General features: G+C 38.8%; 1 protein-coding gene across 1 annotated transcript in view; it reads left to right on the top strand.

Moving 5' to 3' along the window:
- The first annotated feature begins 3,953 nt into the window (after positions 1 to 3,953).
- The window catches only part of LOC137502883 (glycoprotein endo-alpha-1,2-mannosidase-like), a 79,825-nt gene continuing 61,237 nt past the window's right edge, over positions 3,954 to 22,541 (top strand). Inside the window, exon 1 of the mRNA XM_068230056.1 lies at positions 3,954 to 4,104. Within this exon, the coding sequence (XP_068086157.1) occupies positions 3,954 to 4,104 (151 nt within the window). The remainder of the gene's footprint in view (positions 4,105 to 22,541) is intronic.

Raw genomic sequence — 22,541 nt, 5'->3', positions numbered from 1 at the left:
GGTAGGATTTTTACGCTGACAACCTGTCTCCTGTGAAATCTCAGCCTTGCCACATGACAGGAGCGCAGCGTCGACTGATTTCCCGATGAGGGTGTATTAAAAAAAAAGTCTTACAATGAGCAAGGTTTGGGTTTGGAAGCATTGCACAAAAATGGACTTACCACCACTTTTGATATCTAATTCAGGTTCTCTAATGGTAATTAGAAAAAGTCTCTCTCATAAAACTGAACGTTTCTCTTTCCGTCTGCACATGTGCTCAGCCTACTTTCCTTTGTTTACAAGCTTTCCAATGCTCAATAAGACCCCTTCTGTATTCTGTTCTGTTAAGGGTTTGGATCAACAATCATTTAAAGCGCCCCTTTACTGCTAACACCACAATTCCCAACGGTAATTTTTGCCCAATTTCATTCCACCCGGGCTGGGCAGTAATTTTGTGCAAAGAAAAATGTTCTTCACAGGAAAAGAGTTCAGTCGACAGAACAGAATTATGAAAACTCAAAATCTGCACCATTAATATGATAAACAACTGAGAACTTCAAAGCAAGTATGTTATGAAGCATCAAAACACATTTGTTGGAGTACAGAAGTTTCAATAGTTTTATTTTTTGCAGATTTCGAAGCTCCGTATGCCAACAGCCCTAGTCACTACAGGCCATGTAAGTAAAGACCCATCAAACTAGCAGTAACAAAAAACGACCACTGAAGTTGTCCCGCCTGATTTAAATATTTGTAAGTTGCAGCAAAGTGGACACTGTATTTCAAATGAAATGAACTTATTCTTGCTATCAACGAGGCACAAAAATTGAATTGATTAGTTGCAACAAAGAAATTCATTTAAAATACGATCAGCACAAGAAACCAAGACTAGTTAATCTGCTGCAGCCTATAAGGAACAGTTCGTGGAAGTTTCTTCATTAACTATGATGTTGCAGAAGTGGGCTAGTAGAGAAGCAAACCATTCCAAACAACTGAATTTGTAACGAAGTGCCTCTTGAAAGCCATTACAATACAGCAGTCAAAACTTTGCAAATAGACTTTAGTGAAAAACTTTTTTCATTTGCAAATCTCAAGTGTTTTTCAATTTTACTTAGGCCCGGTTTCATCAACACATGTTAGTACTTAACAAGGTGTTAAATCATTTTAACATACGATTTAAGAAAATTTGCGTTTCATCAACAACTGTTAACATTAACAAATGTTAAACTGCGTATTAAAGTTAACATCAGCCATTTCCAATGTTAAATGGCTAACATTAGCATTTAGCAACCTGTTCCAAAATGGCTGCTGTAAATATCGCTTTCGATGCGGAATGGCTCTATTTAGATCTTTTACAAAACAATGCTGATCAAAGAAGAGTTCAGCGACGTAATGACATTGAAAATTTGACGGATACGGAATTTCTTCATAGATATAGGTTATCGAAAATAGTCGTTGCTGAGGTTGTTTATGAAATTCGAGTGAGGTTGGAATATCCTACGAATATCCAATGTTGCAGGTACTGATAATTTATACGATTTTTTACTACTGGTTCTTTTCACATAATGGTCGGAGACAATGCTGGAATTTCTAAAGCCACTGTTAGTAGAGTTGTTTGTAGAGTGTCTGCAGCAATAGCATACATGAGGAGGAGGCATAACATTACATTCCCTTCAGCAGAAGAGCGTAAGCAAATTATCCGCGACTTCTATGAAATAAGCCGTTTTCCTATAGGTGATTAGTGAGCCTAACCTACAAATCAGGGATATACTTGCTAGGTGGTCTGGTTCTGCACACGACAATACAATATTTAATAACTCCCATATCGGAGCACAGTTTGAAGTGGGACAATTAAACTGATTTTGTTAGGCGACAGTGTATACCCGCTAAAAAAGTACCTGTTAACCCCATAGTAACCCTAGCAACTTTCTCCCACGCCTCGCCCTTTTCTTTTACCGTCACGACATCTGTGCGCTTACACTCAATAACTTATATGTAATTACTAATTCAATTAAAACCTTTTCAAAGGAGGAAAAATTAGAACTACGATTCCGTTTCACTTCACGCGCCATATTTTACAGCTGTACGCAAACAAAAGCGCATCGGATCGTGCTGTAAAACAGCACGTTTGTACCACTGCCTCCTTGATTCGCACCAGTTCGCAATATTGGGAGAGTTAACAGTCGATTAGTTAACATCCCACCTTAGTAATTCAAACAATTGATCCGACTTTGATATCACAACCATAGTGGAAACAGCACCTTGCGGAATACACTATAAAACTGTCCAGAAAGCACCCAACTTCATGGACATACGCGACAAGTATGTACAACTGTACTGTAGAGAACTAAAATACATTAATAGAAAGGTAATATTGCATGATGTTTTGCCATCAAAATCAAACCACATTGTTTACTACGCACAGTACCGGTCAAAAGTTAACAACCTCCCAAGGAAAATGTTATTTTCACAATTTATGTCAATTTCATACCAACAATGAATTTCAATACATAAGGAAATGTTTTTTCACAGTAGGTAATATAAATAGGACCTCCACCCCATTTGAGAATCACAAACATGCTGCTAACTAACTAGGTTATTGCCTTACTGGAACACATGAAGTTTCTCAATCTTTAGATGAAGCTGACTCAGCAGCAAGGGTTTGTACGGAACTGATGAAGTGGCGACTTCTTGCTATTGTGAAGAAATATGCAGAAGATGAGGAACGGACTCTAAGAACGGAGAGCCATAATGACCTATGATCGCTACAGCCTCCCTGTAAATTTCGCCTATGAGGGATCTCAAATGTACCAAGTATCTCATTGTATCCCATGTGAACAGTCACCATATGAAGAAACCACTGCTGCCATAGGCTGGAACTGTACCCTGCTGACAAAAGGACCCAACAACTCTTGTGGTTGATGATGCACTCTTACTCTACCAACGGCATACAGCGAATTGTACCTCAACTCTTACTGTTCATATGATTAAGGTTCAAATGTCAATGGCGCAGTCCCTTTGCCCACGCACCCCAGTCCTTGTGCCTAGTGGTCGGCAATGAGCAGAAGTACACTCCTGGGGTACTTGATATGTCACCCTATTGCCAGGATTTGGTTCTAAATGGTATGGCTGCTCACACATAGTACTTGTTCAACACTGAATTGACAAGTGAACACACAACAGCTCATTTATCCACTCTCCAAATCGAAATAGCAGTCACCCGTCATCACATCATAGAAGATGTGTGCCAGCAGTGAATTAGGTGGAATCTACGTACTCAAGGTACACCCTCGATAAGGTGACTATGGAATAGCCCCATGCCTCCACGACTGAAATGGACCATGCATATGTCTGGCCACCTACAATCCAGTTGCTATCACATACACTTAGGTATCCCGTTACTTGTAGAGCCTGGACGAGTTATGTTATAGCAGTCACCTACCATGCTGTATTACATTCGCTGCACTGAGAATAATCAATTTTTCCTACCTGCTTTAGATACATCTAATAAAATTGTTCAAAAGTGCATTGTGTAAGGTTAGCTACACTTTAACCTTTTAACGCCGAAATTTTTTTTCCCGTCCGTTTTCTTTGAAATTCGTCTAAATCACTTCAGGTCCATAGTATAACTACAAAATATTAAGCTCGTACTTTTCACGATTTCGTTGTTAGGTGGCGTGTTCATATGATCACGCTAGGCGGATGTGTTAGCATTTCATTCTGTATAGCATTTCTTTAGTATTTAGATTTTATGTATTGATATTGATAAATTATGAACTAAGTAGACTAAAATAAACTAAAGATGATAATTTATGAAGAATATACATTAATTACAATATGTACATCCATAAATAAAGCAATAAAAATCTCAAGATATTCGTAATATATTACATTCAAGTTATCTAATTCACAGAAATTACCGAATAGGAACAAATATAAGAACTGTATGCTACACACTGTATGAAATAGGACAAAGCATGGAACAGAGTCCAACATTACATTTTGTGCACTCGGTGCGAACATTCCTTTCCAGCACAGCGTCGTCGATTGCAGGACGCTACGAGGTGCCCAATCCCGTCAAGTCGTACATCGTCAGTGACACTACTCTGCTGGATATTGTATCTCGAGGTGATAGGGCTGCCTCTTCCTAATGGCGTTATTTTGAACTTATGTAGATATGTTTGCACAATGTGGCGACGAAATTCTAGACATGACAAATCACATCGAGACCTCCTTAGCAGTAACCATGAATTGTGAATGGATACGTCCAGGAGGCATATGAATAGCGACCACAACCATTTCTTTCCACGTGTGCATACTCTGTAGTACGACACATTCTGGTCCGTCCTATCTGTTCCTGCTGAAACAGGATCATCATCTGCGCCTCCTATACGATCGTTGCCAGCGAGTAAAATTTCTGCCTTACTTGAAAGCTGGCGACCTATGAGGTTATCAACCAAAACACCAACATCTTCATCTCCTGAATCTTCGGAGTGAATATCAGCTTCCGGAGGTCTATAAAAATGCTGTTAACATCTCCAATTGGTTCGTCCGATTCAAGAATATCTAATACTTCTTGGAGCGTAATGTCCCTGTAAAAGGGAAACAAGGTTTTGTAGCTGCATATAATATGTTAAGTCGCAATTTATTTAAATGTAGAATAGATGACCGTAAATTGAATAAAGTTGTTCAATTAAAATTGATGTATGACAGTAATAGTAACAGGTAGCATAACGTCCACCATCAAATACACGCACAGGGTGAATAGCTAACACAAGCGCCTAGCGTGATCATACGATCACGCAATGTTCTAAGTGCCCACGGGAGTAATATTTACTGTTAAATGTAAATTAACTGCATCATAATGTGAACACAGATCACTCCCAAACTTGTTAAGCATATTAGTTGTGTAATCTAAACAAATATATCCCTTTCAGACCTGAAAGAAAACTGGAGGTGTGAATTTTTGTTTGTATGTCAAAAACTGACTAAAATGCTCCTCAATACACATATTGATAGTTTATTTTACAACATAAAAACTAACATCCGAAAAACAGGACCCACACAATTGTGCGTATCAAAATTCAAAACCTCGCATCACGTACGATGGTGTATCTTCAAAATTTACGTTCACTAACCAATGTACACACTTCATTGAATATATTCCGGTATTCAGTAAAGCTTCTAGATTAATATAAACGCAGTAAATAAATACTTACTTTCGGCACTACTGCTTCCTGCGATCTCGCCGATCAACTGTGCTTTTTAAACTCTTCTTCCTTCCCCCTGGCGGTCAAGCGCATACTAAAATCAATTGCAATACACGCCACGTGTCCTGCACAATACTGCAGTCCGGTGTAGCGCCGGAAAAACATCAAATATGGTCAGGGATAACTAAAATACGAACCCGCACAATTGTGCGTACTCGGTCTGAAAGGGATATGTGAAATATCAAACTTACTTGAAGCACGCCATCATGATTCAGCGGCTGTGACAATGACACGAAACGAAAGTGCACCGAAACAATGAGTCGATATGTATCACGTTATAATATCCTCGCACACAGTTGCCACATGCTTCTTGAATTGATCTACACAGTCAGCAATCGATTCCAGCGCTATACAAAGCACTGAGGGCAATCTAAATGAAGGAATGCAGTCCATGATCATATGGACACGCACGGCGTTAACGGGTTAATCCTGGGACTTAACACTTTAGCGTCGACGTGTACATTTGCTTTTTCCGCGGTAAACTGCTGAGATGCCGTATACATTTTTCAGGTTGTTGTGGGCTACGGATGTTCGTAATTTCATTCGTAGATGATAATTAAAGACATATTTTATGTTCAAAGTTACTATTTTTGTGTCCGCCCATTGGGGTGACATGGTTATTAGGTTGACTATGCAACAGAGAAAGCGCATGTCACCCCTGTAGGGGTGACGGCCTTTTTACCTTTTTTGTTGTGGAACACTGTGCTCTGTTGATTTACGCGCCTTTCAACGAGTTCCTTGTAATTTACAGTTTTGTGACAAGAAATTAATTCATGTTATGTGTTTCTGTGTTGAGTAAGCCATGATTACCGATAGAGAGATAGAAGAACAACCTGAAAAGGGCTCGAATGTTGACATTTAGGATTTGCAATGTGATGCCACCTTTTCCGAGTCAGAATTCAACAATAGTTTGTGTAGTGAGGACACTAGCAAAGATTCCGGTGCTGCATCGGGCAATGATTCAACCAAATCATCAGCCAGTGACAATTACTGGGGAACATTCCCCGGTTTGCAGAAACATTTTTTTTTTTATTCACACGTAGCCCCGGTTTACTATTTCACCTGAGTGCTAAATCTCAACCAGTATGTAAGAATAAAGCAATAATGGACTCCAATCCACATTATTTTCCTTGCCATTAATAACTGAATTCTGATGGTTGCGCATGTCACCCCATATGGGGTGACAAATGTCAGAAATTCCACTGTTTGTTGCGCAATGCCCAGCGTGCTGAGAAAGGAATGGGCACTGCGCTGCACTCTATGAACACCTTATGTGAACAAGCAATGCAATACAACAGCGAATGGTAGCGCTAGTTTCGTGCGACAGCGTGAAGTTGAAAGGCCTGGACACGCGGCCGTGTCACCCCATGAGGGGTGACATACTATATTTTGTATGAGGGACCGTCACCCCACATGGGGTGACATCGTCTTCAAAGTGTTAAAGACTCTTGAGAACCACTTCCAAGGCTTAACAATAGGTCAATTAAAATAATTCTTTAATTTCATTAGAATAGAGGGAGTTTCAAATAGACTATACATATTTCAAATGCAAGTATTTCTTTTAAACTGTAAGACATACGAATATGAAACATTACACACATATTTACAATCCTCTCACAAGTGCAGATTACAGATGTTCAATATGTCCTCCATCAGCGACATGAACACATTGATACTCAAATTCCTCCCACACTCGGGCAAGTTCGTCCGTCACATATCATGGCAGTATGGATCCGGTACTTCAACTCTTCCAGGTTCTGTGGGAGTGGTGGTACATAAACGTTGTCTAATGAAACACCACAGGAAAAAGTAACAGGGTGTCAAATCCGGTGACCGTGGAGCCCAGCCGAGACGTGCTAAGTCGCCAGCTCCTCGACGACCAATCCAACGGTTCAGTAGAGTTTCGTTCAGATATTCACGCACTTGGCGACTGAAGTGAGGGTGTGCTCCATCTTGTTGAAAAATGAAGTTGTCTTCGTCCAGCCTCGGAAACAACCAGTTTTGTAACAGAGAGATACTGCTGACCGTTAACCGTGTTTCCATCAAAAAAGAATGGGCCAAAAACAGATGATCGGGATATCACACAAAACACATTGACTTTGGGCGAATCTCGTACATGTTCAATGACTGCATGTGGGTTTTGCAGGCCCCAAATTTGAACATTGTGTTTGGTCACCTGACCACTAACATGGAAAGCTGCTTCATCACTGAACACAATGCCTTGTGTGAAAGTGTTATCACTGTCAATAGCAACAAGAATCTTGTTTACAAAATGCCACACGTTTGTCATCGGGACGCAGAGCTTGTAACTTGTACGGCTTCATAACCAACCGATGTTTCAAAACATGCTAAATTATTGTTGTAGGCAGTTTTAACTCTCGGCTGGCACGAGGAGTTGATTTTGAAGGACTAGGACTCTTCTGTCGATACCATCAGCGAATGTTCCGCCCATCTGGACGATCACTTTGGTACCTCAAACTGATGAAACTTCTTTGCACTGTAATCACGGAATTGCACTTCGCAAACTCGAGAACAAAAAATTAATTATTTCTGCTGCTGCGAAGTAGCCATTTAAAAAAAGGAAGGTTACCAGGCAAAACCGAAGACAACTGACGTCTAGCGGCTATTAATATAAACTAGAATATGTATTTGTTTCTCCTATAGCCGAGCCGAAGCAATCGATAGTTTAGACAAAATATACTTTGCCATATGTATATACTTTTTGAAACACCCTGTATTAAACGTTAAGATAATAGGTCTAAAAGTTCCGTTCCTGTTCACTAATTACCCTGGTATTCAATGTAGTACATTAAGTTTACTCATTTAATATCCTAATAAGAATGCAATTACGTAGTTGGCTGAACCATGTTAGTTTGATTTTTGCCAAAAAAATCAGAGGCTTTGAAGAAAAACAATGGCTTTTTATAGGATCAATAACATGGAAAATATGTCTAAACTACGATCTTAAAGTAGTGGTGCCCACAACTTAAAACAATTCAAGGGACAAAAATTCCTTTCATCCATATATCATTATGGGTTAGAGTATGAAGAATTTTTTTTTTGCCTAGTTGCTTTATGTCGCACCGACACGTCTTATGGCGACGATGGGACAGGAAAAGGCCAGGAGTGGGAAGGAAGCGACCAAGGCTTTAATAAAGGTACAGCCCCAGCATTTGCAGGGTGTGTAAACGGGAAACCACGGAAAACCATTTTCAGGGCTGCCGACAGTGGGGCTCGAACCTAAATCTCCCAAATGCTGGCCACACATAAGCGACTGCAGCTTTCGAGCTCGGTGTGAAGAAATTTAAAGTCACCGGCATAATAATTTAGGACATTACTTCCAGAAGAAAATTTAATTTTACAATCAAATTTATTCACATCTCCATTTAATACAGCCGGATGAACAGCTGAAACAGCCCTTGATCTAGAGAACCAGTTCAACAAGTGACCATGACTAAGAAGGTGGGGTAGATTTTTATTTTTCAACAGGATGCAAAGTCAGGGATCACTTGTATCCGCACAACTTCATTTGAGACCTCAAATATTCTGGAAATCTCTAGAGCCTAACCGACAAACCAATGACCCTCTAGACACCCAATAGGAATTAACAAGGAGAGCGACAGCTACCCGTGTGCAAGGTACTGTAACTAGCAACCAGACGATTACAAACACACTTTCTTACTCATTATCCTACGTTGGAGAAAATTCTAAGAGAATTTACGGGTCAGCTAGAATCCATGAGGAACGAGCAATATTCCAGAACTTGGGGGAAGATGTTACACCTAATCAGCACTTTTAAGCCTTCTCTGTATCCGCACGGAATGAGAATAATGACTATATTCTGCATGTGACTAAAGGTAGGAAGGTCGACAAAGATAGAATTTTTGAGAATGAACTCCGCTGCCGCTGAACGAATGCCAAATTGTTTGCCTGTAGTACTGTACAATTATCCTACAAGCCAGTGTTAGCAGAAAGTGAATTAATCATATTGGGTTCATTCTTGGAGAAACTGCAGGATACCAATAATAATTTCTCCAAATCAGTGTAGATGATCTGCAAAATGCAAACCATGGATCCACATCAGCAATTTTCGGTTAGGGCAATAAACACATGAACCTAAACTGGAGATAACGCAGCCATGCCAAAACTACACAGCCTATCACGAGGGCCAGGACATCCTATTAAAATGAATGACTAGCAAAGGGAAACTACCAACGTCAATGCAAATCAAGTACCGTCAACCATTCATTTCAATAGATTATAATATCTTAATGTTTATATATCTAATTGGTTGTAGAGTTTATATCTTTCAGTTGCATGTGTGCTGCAGCTCTATTTAGCAAAGTGCTAATTGCAATCTTCAAACTTTACTACTTTTAATATTCATGGTATATAATAATCGATAAATTAATGTCTGCAATGAATTATTTAAATAATTATGAGTTAATTGTATGCATGTTGAGATTAATTTGACGGTAGGGCTGTATTCTTCACAGATCAATATCATGTGCTAAGACAACATGATCTAATTTCAATAGGGATTATAACGCTGAAATAAGTAGAAAATGAGGATAGGGAATAGTTTAAAGTAAAATTGGTTGAGGAAATAAAATTAGCAAATTGTTTTATTTGCTAATAAAGCAAATAGTGCTCAATTCAAACTGTTGGAAAATACAGCATGATGTTGGTCCATTTTATTGAATTTTGAGCAGATAATTGCAATGAAGCGAATGAAGAGCACGTTGCAACTGGTAACACTGACCCGCGAATTCAAACTTTCTGATAGCTGCATTAAGTTTACAATAGTCATCTTGCATATTTCGGGCATGCTGATTCCGGAACGGAAGTCTTCCCCTATCGCATCAGGTTTTTGTGCAAATTCAAAATGAAAATTTGATAAATGTGCAGCATGCGCAGAATCCTTTGCGTTTCGAAGAAATTCCTGACCACATTCCAGAATGCTGTCCATGCCGATTGCTCTGCAGCGCAAATAACGTCTTTAAAATTAGCATCCGAAATAAGTTTTCTGATATCTGGACTTGTGAAAATACCTGCCTCAATTTTGGAATAACTGATGCCTGGGAATCGAAGAGAGATTTCAACACATTCAGGGCAGAAATCACAGTGCCCGCCATTTTGGTGTCAGATTCAGAAGGGGGACAATCCTGTAAATGTTCAGGACACTGTGGTACTGGTGAATCAATGCCATGAGGAACAGGTAAAATTGCAGATCCAAATATTGCTTGGATACACAATGTTACCTTTGTTGCTGTTGTTAAATCCGATCACACTTAAAGAACGGAAGTAGCAGCGAGTACTGTGGTCTGGGGGTTATAGCCACTCCATTGGAATACCGAATGGCAACACAGTTCGCGTACTGTTCACCCATTGATTCACCACTGATTTATACAGATTCTAGAATCCTTCTCTGGTACCCACGGCTTGTCTTGGTCTCCAAGTGTCAAGCCAAACTAGGCATTTCACACAAACTCTTGTACTGCGCCGCTATCTCATCGGCACAAACCCACGTACATAGCAGAATGTATCTGGATTGTTCTTGCAGGCACGACGTGGCACGATAGAAGCAGTAACAATAAAAATATTAACAGTTCGTCACTCACATATAGAGCGCTTATGAAGACAAATCTCTTTTCACTAGCAAACGAAAATCCTCAAGACCATGGTATGTCATAGAAAGATAATCAAGATAATCCTCAAGACTGTCGCAGACGAGGCACGAGAGAATAAAGCCACTCAGCCAAAACTGCACGGGACTACGAGATGGCTGGAGGATGTCGAATTACTAAAATAAATTAATGTTAACACGCAAATCTAAATTCAAGCAACACTCTTCCTAACAATGTAAGAAGTTCATTAGTGCATGCAATGAAATAAAACAATATACGATTTGATAAAATGTTATGTGATGGGAAAAAATTAACATCTGATCCTGATTCAGAAAACAGAAGTCATCCTTAAAAACAATACAGCATGGTGGTAATGAAACCATCGGAAAACAGTGTAATCATTCAGCAGGCGGCTCAACAATCTATATATATATATATATATATATATATATATATATATATATATATATATATAAGAGTTTTGTCTGTACATTGCTCAGAATTTGAAAATAATGGTATTTCTGTATCAGTCATGTCCATAGTAACAAGAAAATGCACTTTTCAGTTTTCCGTAATTTCTGTCTGTCTGTCCACGCATCACGAGAAAACGGTTGAAGAGAATTTAATGAAAATCGGTATGTGAAGTCAGGGGATGAGCCTCTACAATCTAGGCTATAAATCATTTTACTCACGCTGAGTAAAATGGTAGTTTATGGGAAGGCCTAAAATTGAATTCTCAACTATTTATGTTATTAGTGGTCTAATGAAAATCGGTATGTGAAGTCGGGGGATGAGCCTCTACAATCTACGCTATAAATCATTTTACTCACGCTGAGTAAAATGGTAGTTTAGGGGAAGGCCTAAAATTGAATTCTAAACTATTTATGTTATTAGTGGTCGTATTTTAAAGAAAATGGGTATGCGAAGTAGGGGAATAAGTTGCTACAATCTAGGCTATCAATAATTGTATTCACGCTGAGAAAAATGGTAGTTTAGGGGAAGGCCTAAAATTTAATTCTCAAATATTGTTATTAGTAGTCCTACCTTGATGAAAATCGGTATGCAAAGTCAGGAAATAAGTCGCTATAGTCTAGGCTGTAAATTATTTTATTCACCCTGAGTGATATGGTAGTTTAGGGGAAGGCCTAAAATGTAATTCTCAAATATTTCTTATTAGAGGTGTAATCGATGAATGCTACATAACTAAGGTTATATAGTACTAAATTTCCCATTATTCATGTCTTATACATTGTTACCGAACTGGCTATGATCACAAAGATATTCATGTATTTGGATTTTTGTTACTAAGTACATATCAGCGCCGAGTAACGACAAAATGGGTAAACAGTATTTAATGAAAATCGGTGTGTAAAGTCGGAGAATAAGAAACTACAGTTTATGGTATAAAATATTTTATAAATCACAGAGTCAAAAGAAAACTAAATGTGAAGGCCTACAATATAGAAAGCTCATAACATTGATCAACAATAACATTACATTGACCATTGTTTGTCGTGATGTGCTTTGTGTCTTCTGTTGCCCTTAATCTCCGGTAGATAGGATTACTGCTGTGTACAGAGTATTTTTTTTTTGATTTAGGGCCTACGTTGCACCGACATAGATAGGTTTTATGGTGACGATGGGGTAGGAAAGGGCTACGAGTGCCTTAGGCCTTAAGGTACAGGCCCAGCATTTGACTGGTGTGAAAGTGGGAAACCACGGAATACCATCTTCAGCGCTGCCGACAATGGGGTTCGAATCCACTCTCTCGGATACAAGCACACAGCTGCGCACCGGTAACCACACGGTCAACTCGCACAGTGGTACAGAGTGTAACAGCCTATCTGAATATTGATGGGAAGTAGCTGGGGAGTTAGATAACTTTCTTCTTTAGCATGCCATTCCCCTGGTTTATAAATTTTCTGATATACTGGTACGTAACACACTGGATCATCATAGCATTCGGGCTATTCAATCTCGAGGCACTGATTGGAATGAACAGTGTGCATATTTAGCGGAATAATGGCAGATGAGTGTTCATGGCAATCTACGGCCTGGTCATCCCAGCTCTGGAACTTTGGACTATTTAGATTGGCACCGCAATCTAACCGCAGCACTGTTCGTTAAAAGTGATAAAACGTGCAGCTTTCCATTTGATCGAGTATTTTATATGATGGCATTGCTTTTAATCGCTACATTCATACTTATATTTTTGTAATGACCTATGTTGATTTCAGGCTAGGAAAACCACAAAGTCAGTCTTTCTGAGAATACCGTAGCGAAGCACGGGTACATCAGCTAGTTAATGATAAATCAAGCGGTTATTAACCCTGATTCATGTGAATGAAATGTCAGCATAGATTTAAAGTTATATTTCCTCTGAGCAATTCTGATGATATCTTGATCTAGAATTATAGTAAAGTGATTTTCTACCCATTCAATCACCAACGCAAATAGTTGAGAACTTTGAATTAGGATGGATGTTAATGGAAGTAGTCTACAATATTTGCGACCAGTAAAATAAACATTGTTAAAAATTGTCAGTACATTTTTACATAAAACAAATCTTAAATGAATGCGTATTTGACTGTGTTTGACATTGAATTTATACCCGTGGAATATATTATGTTATTTACTTCTACGTCTCATTCATGAAGGTACATCTGGATTCCACATGTTCTGTTGTGGTGGAAGAATTACATTGTGTTCTACGTAGGACATGGAAATACAGGTGTTCCACTCGCCAACATAATTTAAACAATGCTAACAGAGGAATTTTTGAAGTGATACTTCATAAAAATGAACATCAGATCATCAATTAGTTAAAAGGTTAGCCAATTAAATTACTGAAAATTGTAAAACCCAAGTCAACTGCTAGTAATTAGCAAATTCAAAATGAAACATTGACCAATAATGGTGGGGATCATAAAAATCCTCCAGGGCTAGATCATTCCTAATATAAATTAAGAATTACCTAATAATCCCTTAATATGCAGAAAAATAAGGAATAGGATTATTAAACCTAAGATAAACCAAATCTAGAATTCAGAAGAGTTAAAGATAATTCTCACGGATTTAAGAAATGATAATTCTCACGGATTTAAGAAATAAAGTAGACTTAATAAATAATAAACTGTAATAAACATACAGTGAATAATTAAAATGTCAGATTATAGAAGCTTCATTATTGTAAAAAGATTAAGTGTAAATAATGTCAGAAGTATGTGAAATATTGGAGATGTGTCAAGTTAGGACAGACTAAACAACTTATTAATTGAAATATTTCTGCAACGAGTCATTTCTGATTAAATTTCAGTTAACTTTCACAACTTCGAAGTGCAAAGTCAGTGAAGAAGAAAACCTAACATTTATTTCAATGACCCAATTATTGTTGTAAAAGTCACACGTAGCCTGATGGTACTTCAAGAAGAAGTAAGTAGTGTTATCAATTGAATTCCATTTGTTTGCGATATATATATTTTTTGCCACAAACCTATCCAGCCACATTCAGCCTTGATATATATAAACTGAATGCCTTAATATATCAGCCTAACGTTCCGCACTGGGATATCTAGTGTTCAATGACGAGCGACCCCGGAAAGCAGGTAGTATCCATGTAATTCAATCTGAACAATTGTTTCTTGCTTAATGTGCAATACTATACCCAACCCTGGTAGAATTAAAAGCTTCACTTCTGGATGCCCAAAACACCAGGTGTATATGTTTTGGCTCCAATCAACTTCAGAATGTACCACTGAACAATGGGAAAGTTAACAAAGGAAGGCAAGATAGGTTGCGCCTGCAGCAAACCTTTATGCCTTTCTCTCTCCTGGGTGTTCCAATGAACACCAGTACTGGCAATCCCAATCCTGTTGAACAGGGGTTTCCAATTTGTAAGGGCTCGAGGGCCATATTGGAAACCTTAGTCACGTTCGCAGGCTGCACTTGAATAAGAGGCCCAATTTCGTAAAATTCCGCGTATACTAGGCCTACAGAAGTACCATTACGAAATATGCATAATTCAATCGATATAAAGGTTTGATAATTTTAATTACTTTGGTAAAACATTTTACAAAATAACATAAGAGGGAAATTTTGAGCCGGAGCGAGTGGCTCAGATGGTTGAGGAAATGGCCTTCTGAAGCCAGCTTGGCAGGTTCCATGTTAGATCGTTCCGAAGGTGCTCTAATACGTCGACCTCGTGCCTGGAGATTTACTGATACGTAAAAGAACTCCCGCGCGACAAAATTCCAGGACCTCAGTGTCTCCGAAAATCATCAAAAGTAGTTATCGGGACGTAAATACCAATCATTTGAAATTTGGATTTTAAACTTTTATAAATCAAAAATAATCTATTGAGGTCACGTGAATATTTAAAAATGAGGAAATTGGTTCAGACCTGGGTCTATAGCGGGTATAAAAATTAATACATTTCTGAACGACCAACAAAATATTGTTTTGTAACTGTTCTTCACATTCATTAAAATGCTGTTTGTTGCAAGCCGCATTATATGGCTTTGCGGCCCACATGCGGCCCGCCATTTGGAAACCGCTGCTGTAGAAACTGTAAAGGGATGCCAGAATATTAATGGAATAGAACCAATCTTCTGCCATTAGAAAAATAATCTTCAGTTTCAGGAAACGACTGGCATACAAATGTCTTCCTCGATTGCTTACTGCTCTTCTGTTGTAAAAATATGAAAATGATTTCTAAAATGTAACATTCAGATTCTCACACCTTTCTTGGACAGCAATGTTACAGTGAAGGAACATGCTAGTTCAGCTGAGAAAATCTGGTAATTTCTAACTGAAAACCTGGTGCAGTTTGAATCTCAGCCTATGCCTAAGAGACATTCTGAACTAGCAATACACAACCCTGTCTGTCAGCATTTCACCTAGGTCTGCCCTGGTTTCTCAAAGGTTCTTGCAGTACGACTACGTCGTAATGTTTAGTTAAGATTAGCACCATCCTCTGAACAAATTTAAACAATCCATTCATAACACAGTACTAGAACTACATAATAATTTACCTTATTCACTTGCATGAGCAGTTGATTCCTCTTGCCAAATTTGAAAAGATATAGTCATTACCAGAAAGCAAGAGGTCAACAATGTCCGAAGCAATAAAAATCCAAACCGGGAGTATTCAGAAACGACCTCCCAAAACCTCAAACCACTTCAAGCTCACTGGTAAAACAATCTCAGAAGCATACTAACCAAGCAGCATAATTTGCACAATACTGAATAGCTTCTCATGGCAAATTTGAAGATAGGAATCAGAGGTGACTCTTCTAGTTACTACAGCTTATAAGAAACTGCTCGCTCAGTGTAAATGAATGTACATAAACTAATCTCGTGGAATATCGGACGGTTCACGATGCCAGGTACACACAGAAATGTTAAAAGTGACATCCAGCAGATTCACCTTAGTCCTACAGGAACAGTACATTGCAGTTAAACATTAAAGGATCATTTGGGAGGGGGGGGGGGGGGGAAATCACAAGGGATCATCCAAGTAGACCATTATGTACCATTATCTTGAAAGAATTAAGACCAAACTTGTAAACAGCATTGTAATAGTTTTCCTACTTCCGGGCTCTTACAATGGAGCTAATTTTTAATCATTAGCACATGGTCAACAACTTGAATGATCCCAGTGCTAAATTAGCTAAATCAAGAATACATAAGGTCAAAGTTTCAACATCCTACTTCAGAATTATTAGGTTGAAAATTACCAGTCTTCTACTTATCCAACACCACGGAGATTAGCAAGACTTCTCGTGTTGAGATGGATGATGCAACATTTCACTCTGCACTATTCAGCAGACTATCTACAATACAAGGAACTGTAAGAATATTATGCAAATACAAGAAAACCTCGCAGGTGTCAGGTCATTCAATCATAAAAAATTAGAACTACCATTGCACTCCATGTGGATCAGCAACACTGTTTTCTGAATATCTGGCATCCTTCAATACTATTTCTGTGGTCACGTGATAGCATTATAAAGCTATTGTCACAAACTCGAGGATCTGGAAGAACACCGCAAGCGTTTGGGCACATCACAAGATACAGACTATTTCCATAACCTGCAAACGGGAAAGTTCTTGGCCTTAAATATTATAAATCACAATGGAAGGAATTTCTCTAATGACTGAGGTCATATGAAGGTGGTTACGAAACGTAAGATCAAATGCCCAGGGAATTTTACTCTTCAAAAATTAGTTAAGGTGGCCGTCGTAGCAGATGGAAGAGTGTTTCCGCCGTTCACTGTCAAGAAAAGTTAGCAGTTGTATGACACGTGGATGGAACTAGGGATCGATTGTAGCCAAAATATGAGCAAATGCTTTGATCACTCAATGTTCAAAACACAGATCGAAGTCATGACTGGCGATAAATCTACTTCTCATAATTTAGGTTATCAAGCTGTGTGAAAAGCACGAACTCCAAGTGCTACCTCTTCGTGCGGCTACTTTTGCACCCGCTAAGATGGGTTGGCGAAGTGTACTGGATAAATGGAAAACTACAGGGTAATGGTGCACACGTTAAAGCAGGGAGCACACTGCTTCCATTCCGTTCAGTTGACCTTGGATATTCGTTTCACGTGTAATCAATTGTCCAGCTGCCTACTGCTTCAGTTCCGCACGCTTCAGCATTTCTCCCCCACCATCCGTTCAGTCGAGAATTGCCCTCACAAGCAAAGTTGACGGAAGACTGAAGGTAGACCCCACCTTGCGAGCCTCTGGGGAAGTGTTTTATTTGAGTTCAATGAGTATGATCAATGAAGAACTGACTGAAGTCTTAAAATGATATCCTGATATGGCAAGTCAATTGGCAAGAAGTGATAATGATACAGTAACTCTGTCCACGGTTACTATGCAAAGAAAGAGACCTCAGTGGCCAATGAGTTCAATTTAACTGAAATGTGCAAAAGTGGATAGAAAGCCCGCGGATTCCCGACAAAAAGTTTCACGAAACCGTGGAACAAACAGCGAGATATTTTAGTCCTCTGCTACAAATTGAATTTAAATCTAAAATAACTACTTCAGTGACTGAATATGACAGACTGTACACCGACATGTAGTATTATACAATTTTAATTACTTTGACCGTGTAGTATTGTTAAATAAAATATGAAAGAAAATCAATAGTTACTTTATTACTGCTAGTCCCTCCAAAGGTGAAATTAGTTTTCTGAAATTTGTTTTTTTTCCTTTTGAGGTAGAATGCTTAGCAACTCAAAAACTAGAGAGTAATATTCTGAAATATTTAAAGAAGTTGTGCTCGTCAAGTAGCAAGTCCGGAAAGTGAAGGTAATAATCACCAGTGTGTTCCCTTTTTAAATGTATTTCATGTATACAAAATCTTCTTTCTCTCTTCTTTGCAGTCTGTAATTTCTCTATCTTCGGACAAAGAGCTCGACATTACTACAGGCGCTGTTCCAAATCGGGTTCACTGACAACTTCCGAAAGAGACTGAAGGTATGTGCGGCAGACGAACTGACACGCGGGAAACTGAACTGAACCGAGCGGGACGGATGCAATGTGTTCCCTGCTTAAGAGTTCTCTAACTTCCAAAGTACATTTTACAAAATAACGAAACTGTGCAACCAATGTTTTACACTAGTTCAGGAAAACTGGTATCCTGTTTTCTGCAGAGAAAACAGGCTGTGTCAGATTCCACATGACAATGCTGATGATTATAATGAGAGCGATTGAGGACTACATTGTTCCTTCGAATTCCTGAGTAGGCTCTTATTGGAGAGCCGTTTACTGTGCAAAGGACCTTACTGTTCCTTCTGGTGAAAGGTTCATGGCGAGAGAATTTTGTCACCAATGACCCAACAAGGATGAGGAAAGCAGAGAGACTGATGTAACTTCAGACTAACTTTCATCAGAAAGAGAATATGAGTGAAGTGAATCATGTTTCGCCATCTCCACCATCTCTTCTGTCTTAGATTTAATTGTTAATATTTTTCAAATACACAAGACGGATTGATATTACATATAAGAAAAACAAATACTGATAACCAAGCAACAAATGATCGGATCAATCCCCCACTACGTGATAACACAGATCACCGATACTTATCCTTTTCCAATATTAATTACTTGGAATTCATCATTACATCAAATGCGTAAGAATCAATTTTCTATCGTTAATTATGCACTAATAAAATAACACAGTGTTACAAAAAAACCTAAGAATTATCAGTATTATACCAAGGTCCATTCATCATTACATCAAATGCGTAAGAATCAATTTTCTATCGTTAATTATGCACTAATAAAATAACACAGTGTGACAAAAAAACCTAAGAATTATCAGTATTATACCAAGGTCCTAGCAGAACTCCTAAACTTGTGTTCAAGGAACATTACCTTTGTCAACCACCATCCCATAAAATTGACGTGTCCCTTGGGCAGTTAATGTACAAAAACCCACGGATATCAGAGAACTCTTATCGAACATTACATTGTGATTAACAAGGAAAGAGATCTATTCCCTAGAGAAAAGGTCTTCCATATTTGGAAGAGAGAAGTGCAACAACTATGAGAATCTTTATCTGCAAACGGCAGTATGATACAAAAGCAATCTAGGAGATCAACTGGACTGTTTCAAATCTCTGGGCATAGTCGTGCACCTAAAGGGTCACTGTTCAAAGAAAATGGATTTTCATCGAGGCAATTGGCTTAGCGAGTCCTTTTGAAAGCTCAGACATCGGGGCGAATTGGGCAGTTCCCAAGACTGGCCAAAAACGAGAGGCATGCATATGATAAACACACACTTCCAAAAACTTTGAACATTGCAATAAATAAAAGTAGTCTCCAACATTCCGCAAAACAATGTACTTCTGTAGACGAGCTGAAGCAGAAATCCTGTTCGAACTATTGGTATGACAATACGCACAGAAAGCTGCCAAGGTTTGTCTCATTGCTATTCCTTTTCGACATTTTTGCTTTTCCAACCCGACCCCTCCCTCACCCCCTCTCTAAGTGTAATACCGCAATAGCAGACATGTCTGAATAAGGCAAATGTACAGTAAAACGTTTTGGAAAAAAGCTTGCCTGCAGATGTTCCAGACAAAGTTTTGAAAATATATAATTACATAAACTAGCAACATTTTGCACACGTAGCACGAACCTGAACGCTGTGTGCCTTGCAGCCGCAAGCGAACCAATCGCTTCCATTGCACACTGTGACTGAGGGTAATCTCCCATGGCAGAGCTCAGAGTTATCTATTCATGTATTTTCAAAATCCATGCTAACTATAGTATAGCATTGTAATTAGTGTTTTCTTAAAGCATTTTCTACTTCGTGACCAAGTGAAGTGACTAACTGGTTAACTTTACTACAGCAATAGGAATGTGACTAAGCTGAAGATTAATGCAGTAAAATTTTGCCACCAACTGGCAAGAAAAGCAAAACTCGACGTATTTTAGATAAACTGTAATGTTAGACCACTTCAAACCTGGTAAAGTCCGTTAATTAGCCCACTTGAGAAGTTTCAGTGCAATAACTGAGAAACATTATTGCTAGCGACAATTACAAAAGTGCACAAACAAGCACATCGAAATTTTAAAACCAAGAGCTCGAAACCGTTTAGTATATACTCCATTTCTCCAGTCCTTTGCAACATATTTCCATTGCATCAGTAAGGGGCATTATCACCTCTAACCATAGTTACAGCTGTTTTTTGATAAGGCAACCTGAAGATGGAATGTCTAATATTCTCTTGCAATGCAAATTTCCATTCCGCCTCCAGATCGGCCCAAATTTGACAGTATGAGAATAACTCATAACAAGACTGCAAAGCATATCCAAAACATGATCAATCAGGTTCAGGTAGAGACAGCAACCTGGCCAGCCCATGGGACCAAGTAATATATGTTATTGGCTTTATGTCCCACTACGAACTTTCACGGTTTTCGGGGACGACATGCTGAAATTTAGTCGACAGGTCTTTTACATGTGTAGGCACCTCCATATACCAACGAACTAAGTCAGGTTCGAACCTGATAAGTTCCTATATATTAAACTTAATCCAAGAACTGGCATGCAGAAACACGTGTGGGCAAGACACCTCTTACATCAGTATAGTTCTCTCCAATGACTAGTATAAAAGGCACTGTGTGACCCACTAAAGTCATCTTGGTTTATAAGATGGTTATGCAACTCCCATACTCTAAGACACACTGTGGCCGCAAGAGTTCAACGCCAGTCCAGACCGTCAGAGCCTCCAATGAAAGGTGTTCTTACAGGAAAAGTGCAGGGTGAAAGTTTTCCCAGACCACTTCCCTACTCTCTCCCATCCAGTACCCTCGAATGAGCTCTATTACTGCACAGTCCAGATTCGAAGGGAGTTTCCGAACTCTGTTCGAGGTGTACGGTGGTCATGTGAAAGAGATCCTGTAGTAGGCCTCTTGGGACTAAAAACATAAAACTTGCTGTCCTTTTACAGTTGTTTATGCCCAGTTGCAATTGTGCTCTTCACCTGCAGCCTCCACAGCTGTTGTGCACCAATTATGAAGAACTTTCAAAGGCTTTATCTATCTATCTATCTATCTATCTATCTATCTAATCACGCACAGCCGAGTTTCTCCTACGACCAGAGAACCGGGCCTACTGGGGTAGATATCGTTCTGTCTGTACGTTTCAACAGTCCTGGGCTCACTAATGCCATGGTCCTTGCTCAGTTTTCAAGAGAAAGGGCACTTAGGATCTAACTTAGAAGCATGACATACTGCTGCAGAAATCTGGTATGTCCACAAGAATAAACTGTACAAAAAATCCACAGCAATAAACCTTAAAATAGCCATCTGTAGTTAACCTTAACTGAAGGCATGAAACATCAACAATGGTGATATGACCGACACGATTAATAGTGTACCAATGCTGAAACTTCTCAAATGGTCTAATAGACTTTATACATTACCATATTGTTTGTCATAATCTATAATTCCTACAAGGTGTGAAGCAGACCAACATTAAACTTTGCCAAACATTCACATGGTTTCAATAAAAGTGAGCCGTCGAAGCAACCGTCTGCATCTGAATTATTTCTAATGGGAAAAGTCCCTTTATTACGCGAGTGCTTTAGTATTGCAGCACATACGTTTAACGTAACTCAATCAAAGGCTTACGCTGTACAGGATCATGTTGCATCTTGCAATTGTATAAAACCAATGTAATTAAAGCCAACTGCTAAAATTTCTTCCTCATAGCTCAATTTCCTCTTCTGAATTTTATACAGTTATATGAAAGATCCCAATCAATGTCACTTTTTGCTGCTGCTATTTTGCTTTACGTCGCACCAACACAGATAGGTCTTATGGCGACGATCATGTAACTTTCTTCCCACTACAGTAACAGAAGTAATGTAAAAACCAAAACTATCGAAGCTTATATTATTAAGATAGTGATATCGAAAGTAAATGCCATAAAAGCTGTTTCCCCAAGAAATATACATTCACAACTGGCACTTTATTTGTCAAGAAAGCTACAGTGAGCAAACATCCATGAAATATACAATTCAGCTCTTACCTAGCTTCGTACCTGAAACTCTCCACATCCACACAATTATTCAGATCTTACCTAGTTTAATGCTTCCAACACTCCACATTCTGACGATACAGGAGGAGTCCAATATCCATCTACGCTTGACTA

This window comes from Anabrus simplex, chromosome 13 (genome assembly GCF_040414725.1).
Source record: "Anabrus simplex isolate iqAnaSimp1 chromosome 13, ASM4041472v1, whole genome shotgun sequence".
NCBI lineage: Eukaryota > Metazoa > Arthropoda > Insecta > Orthoptera > Tettigoniidae > Anabrus > Anabrus simplex.
Note: the sequence above shows the minus strand (reverse complement) of the source record. Positions and strands in the feature narration are given on the sequence as shown.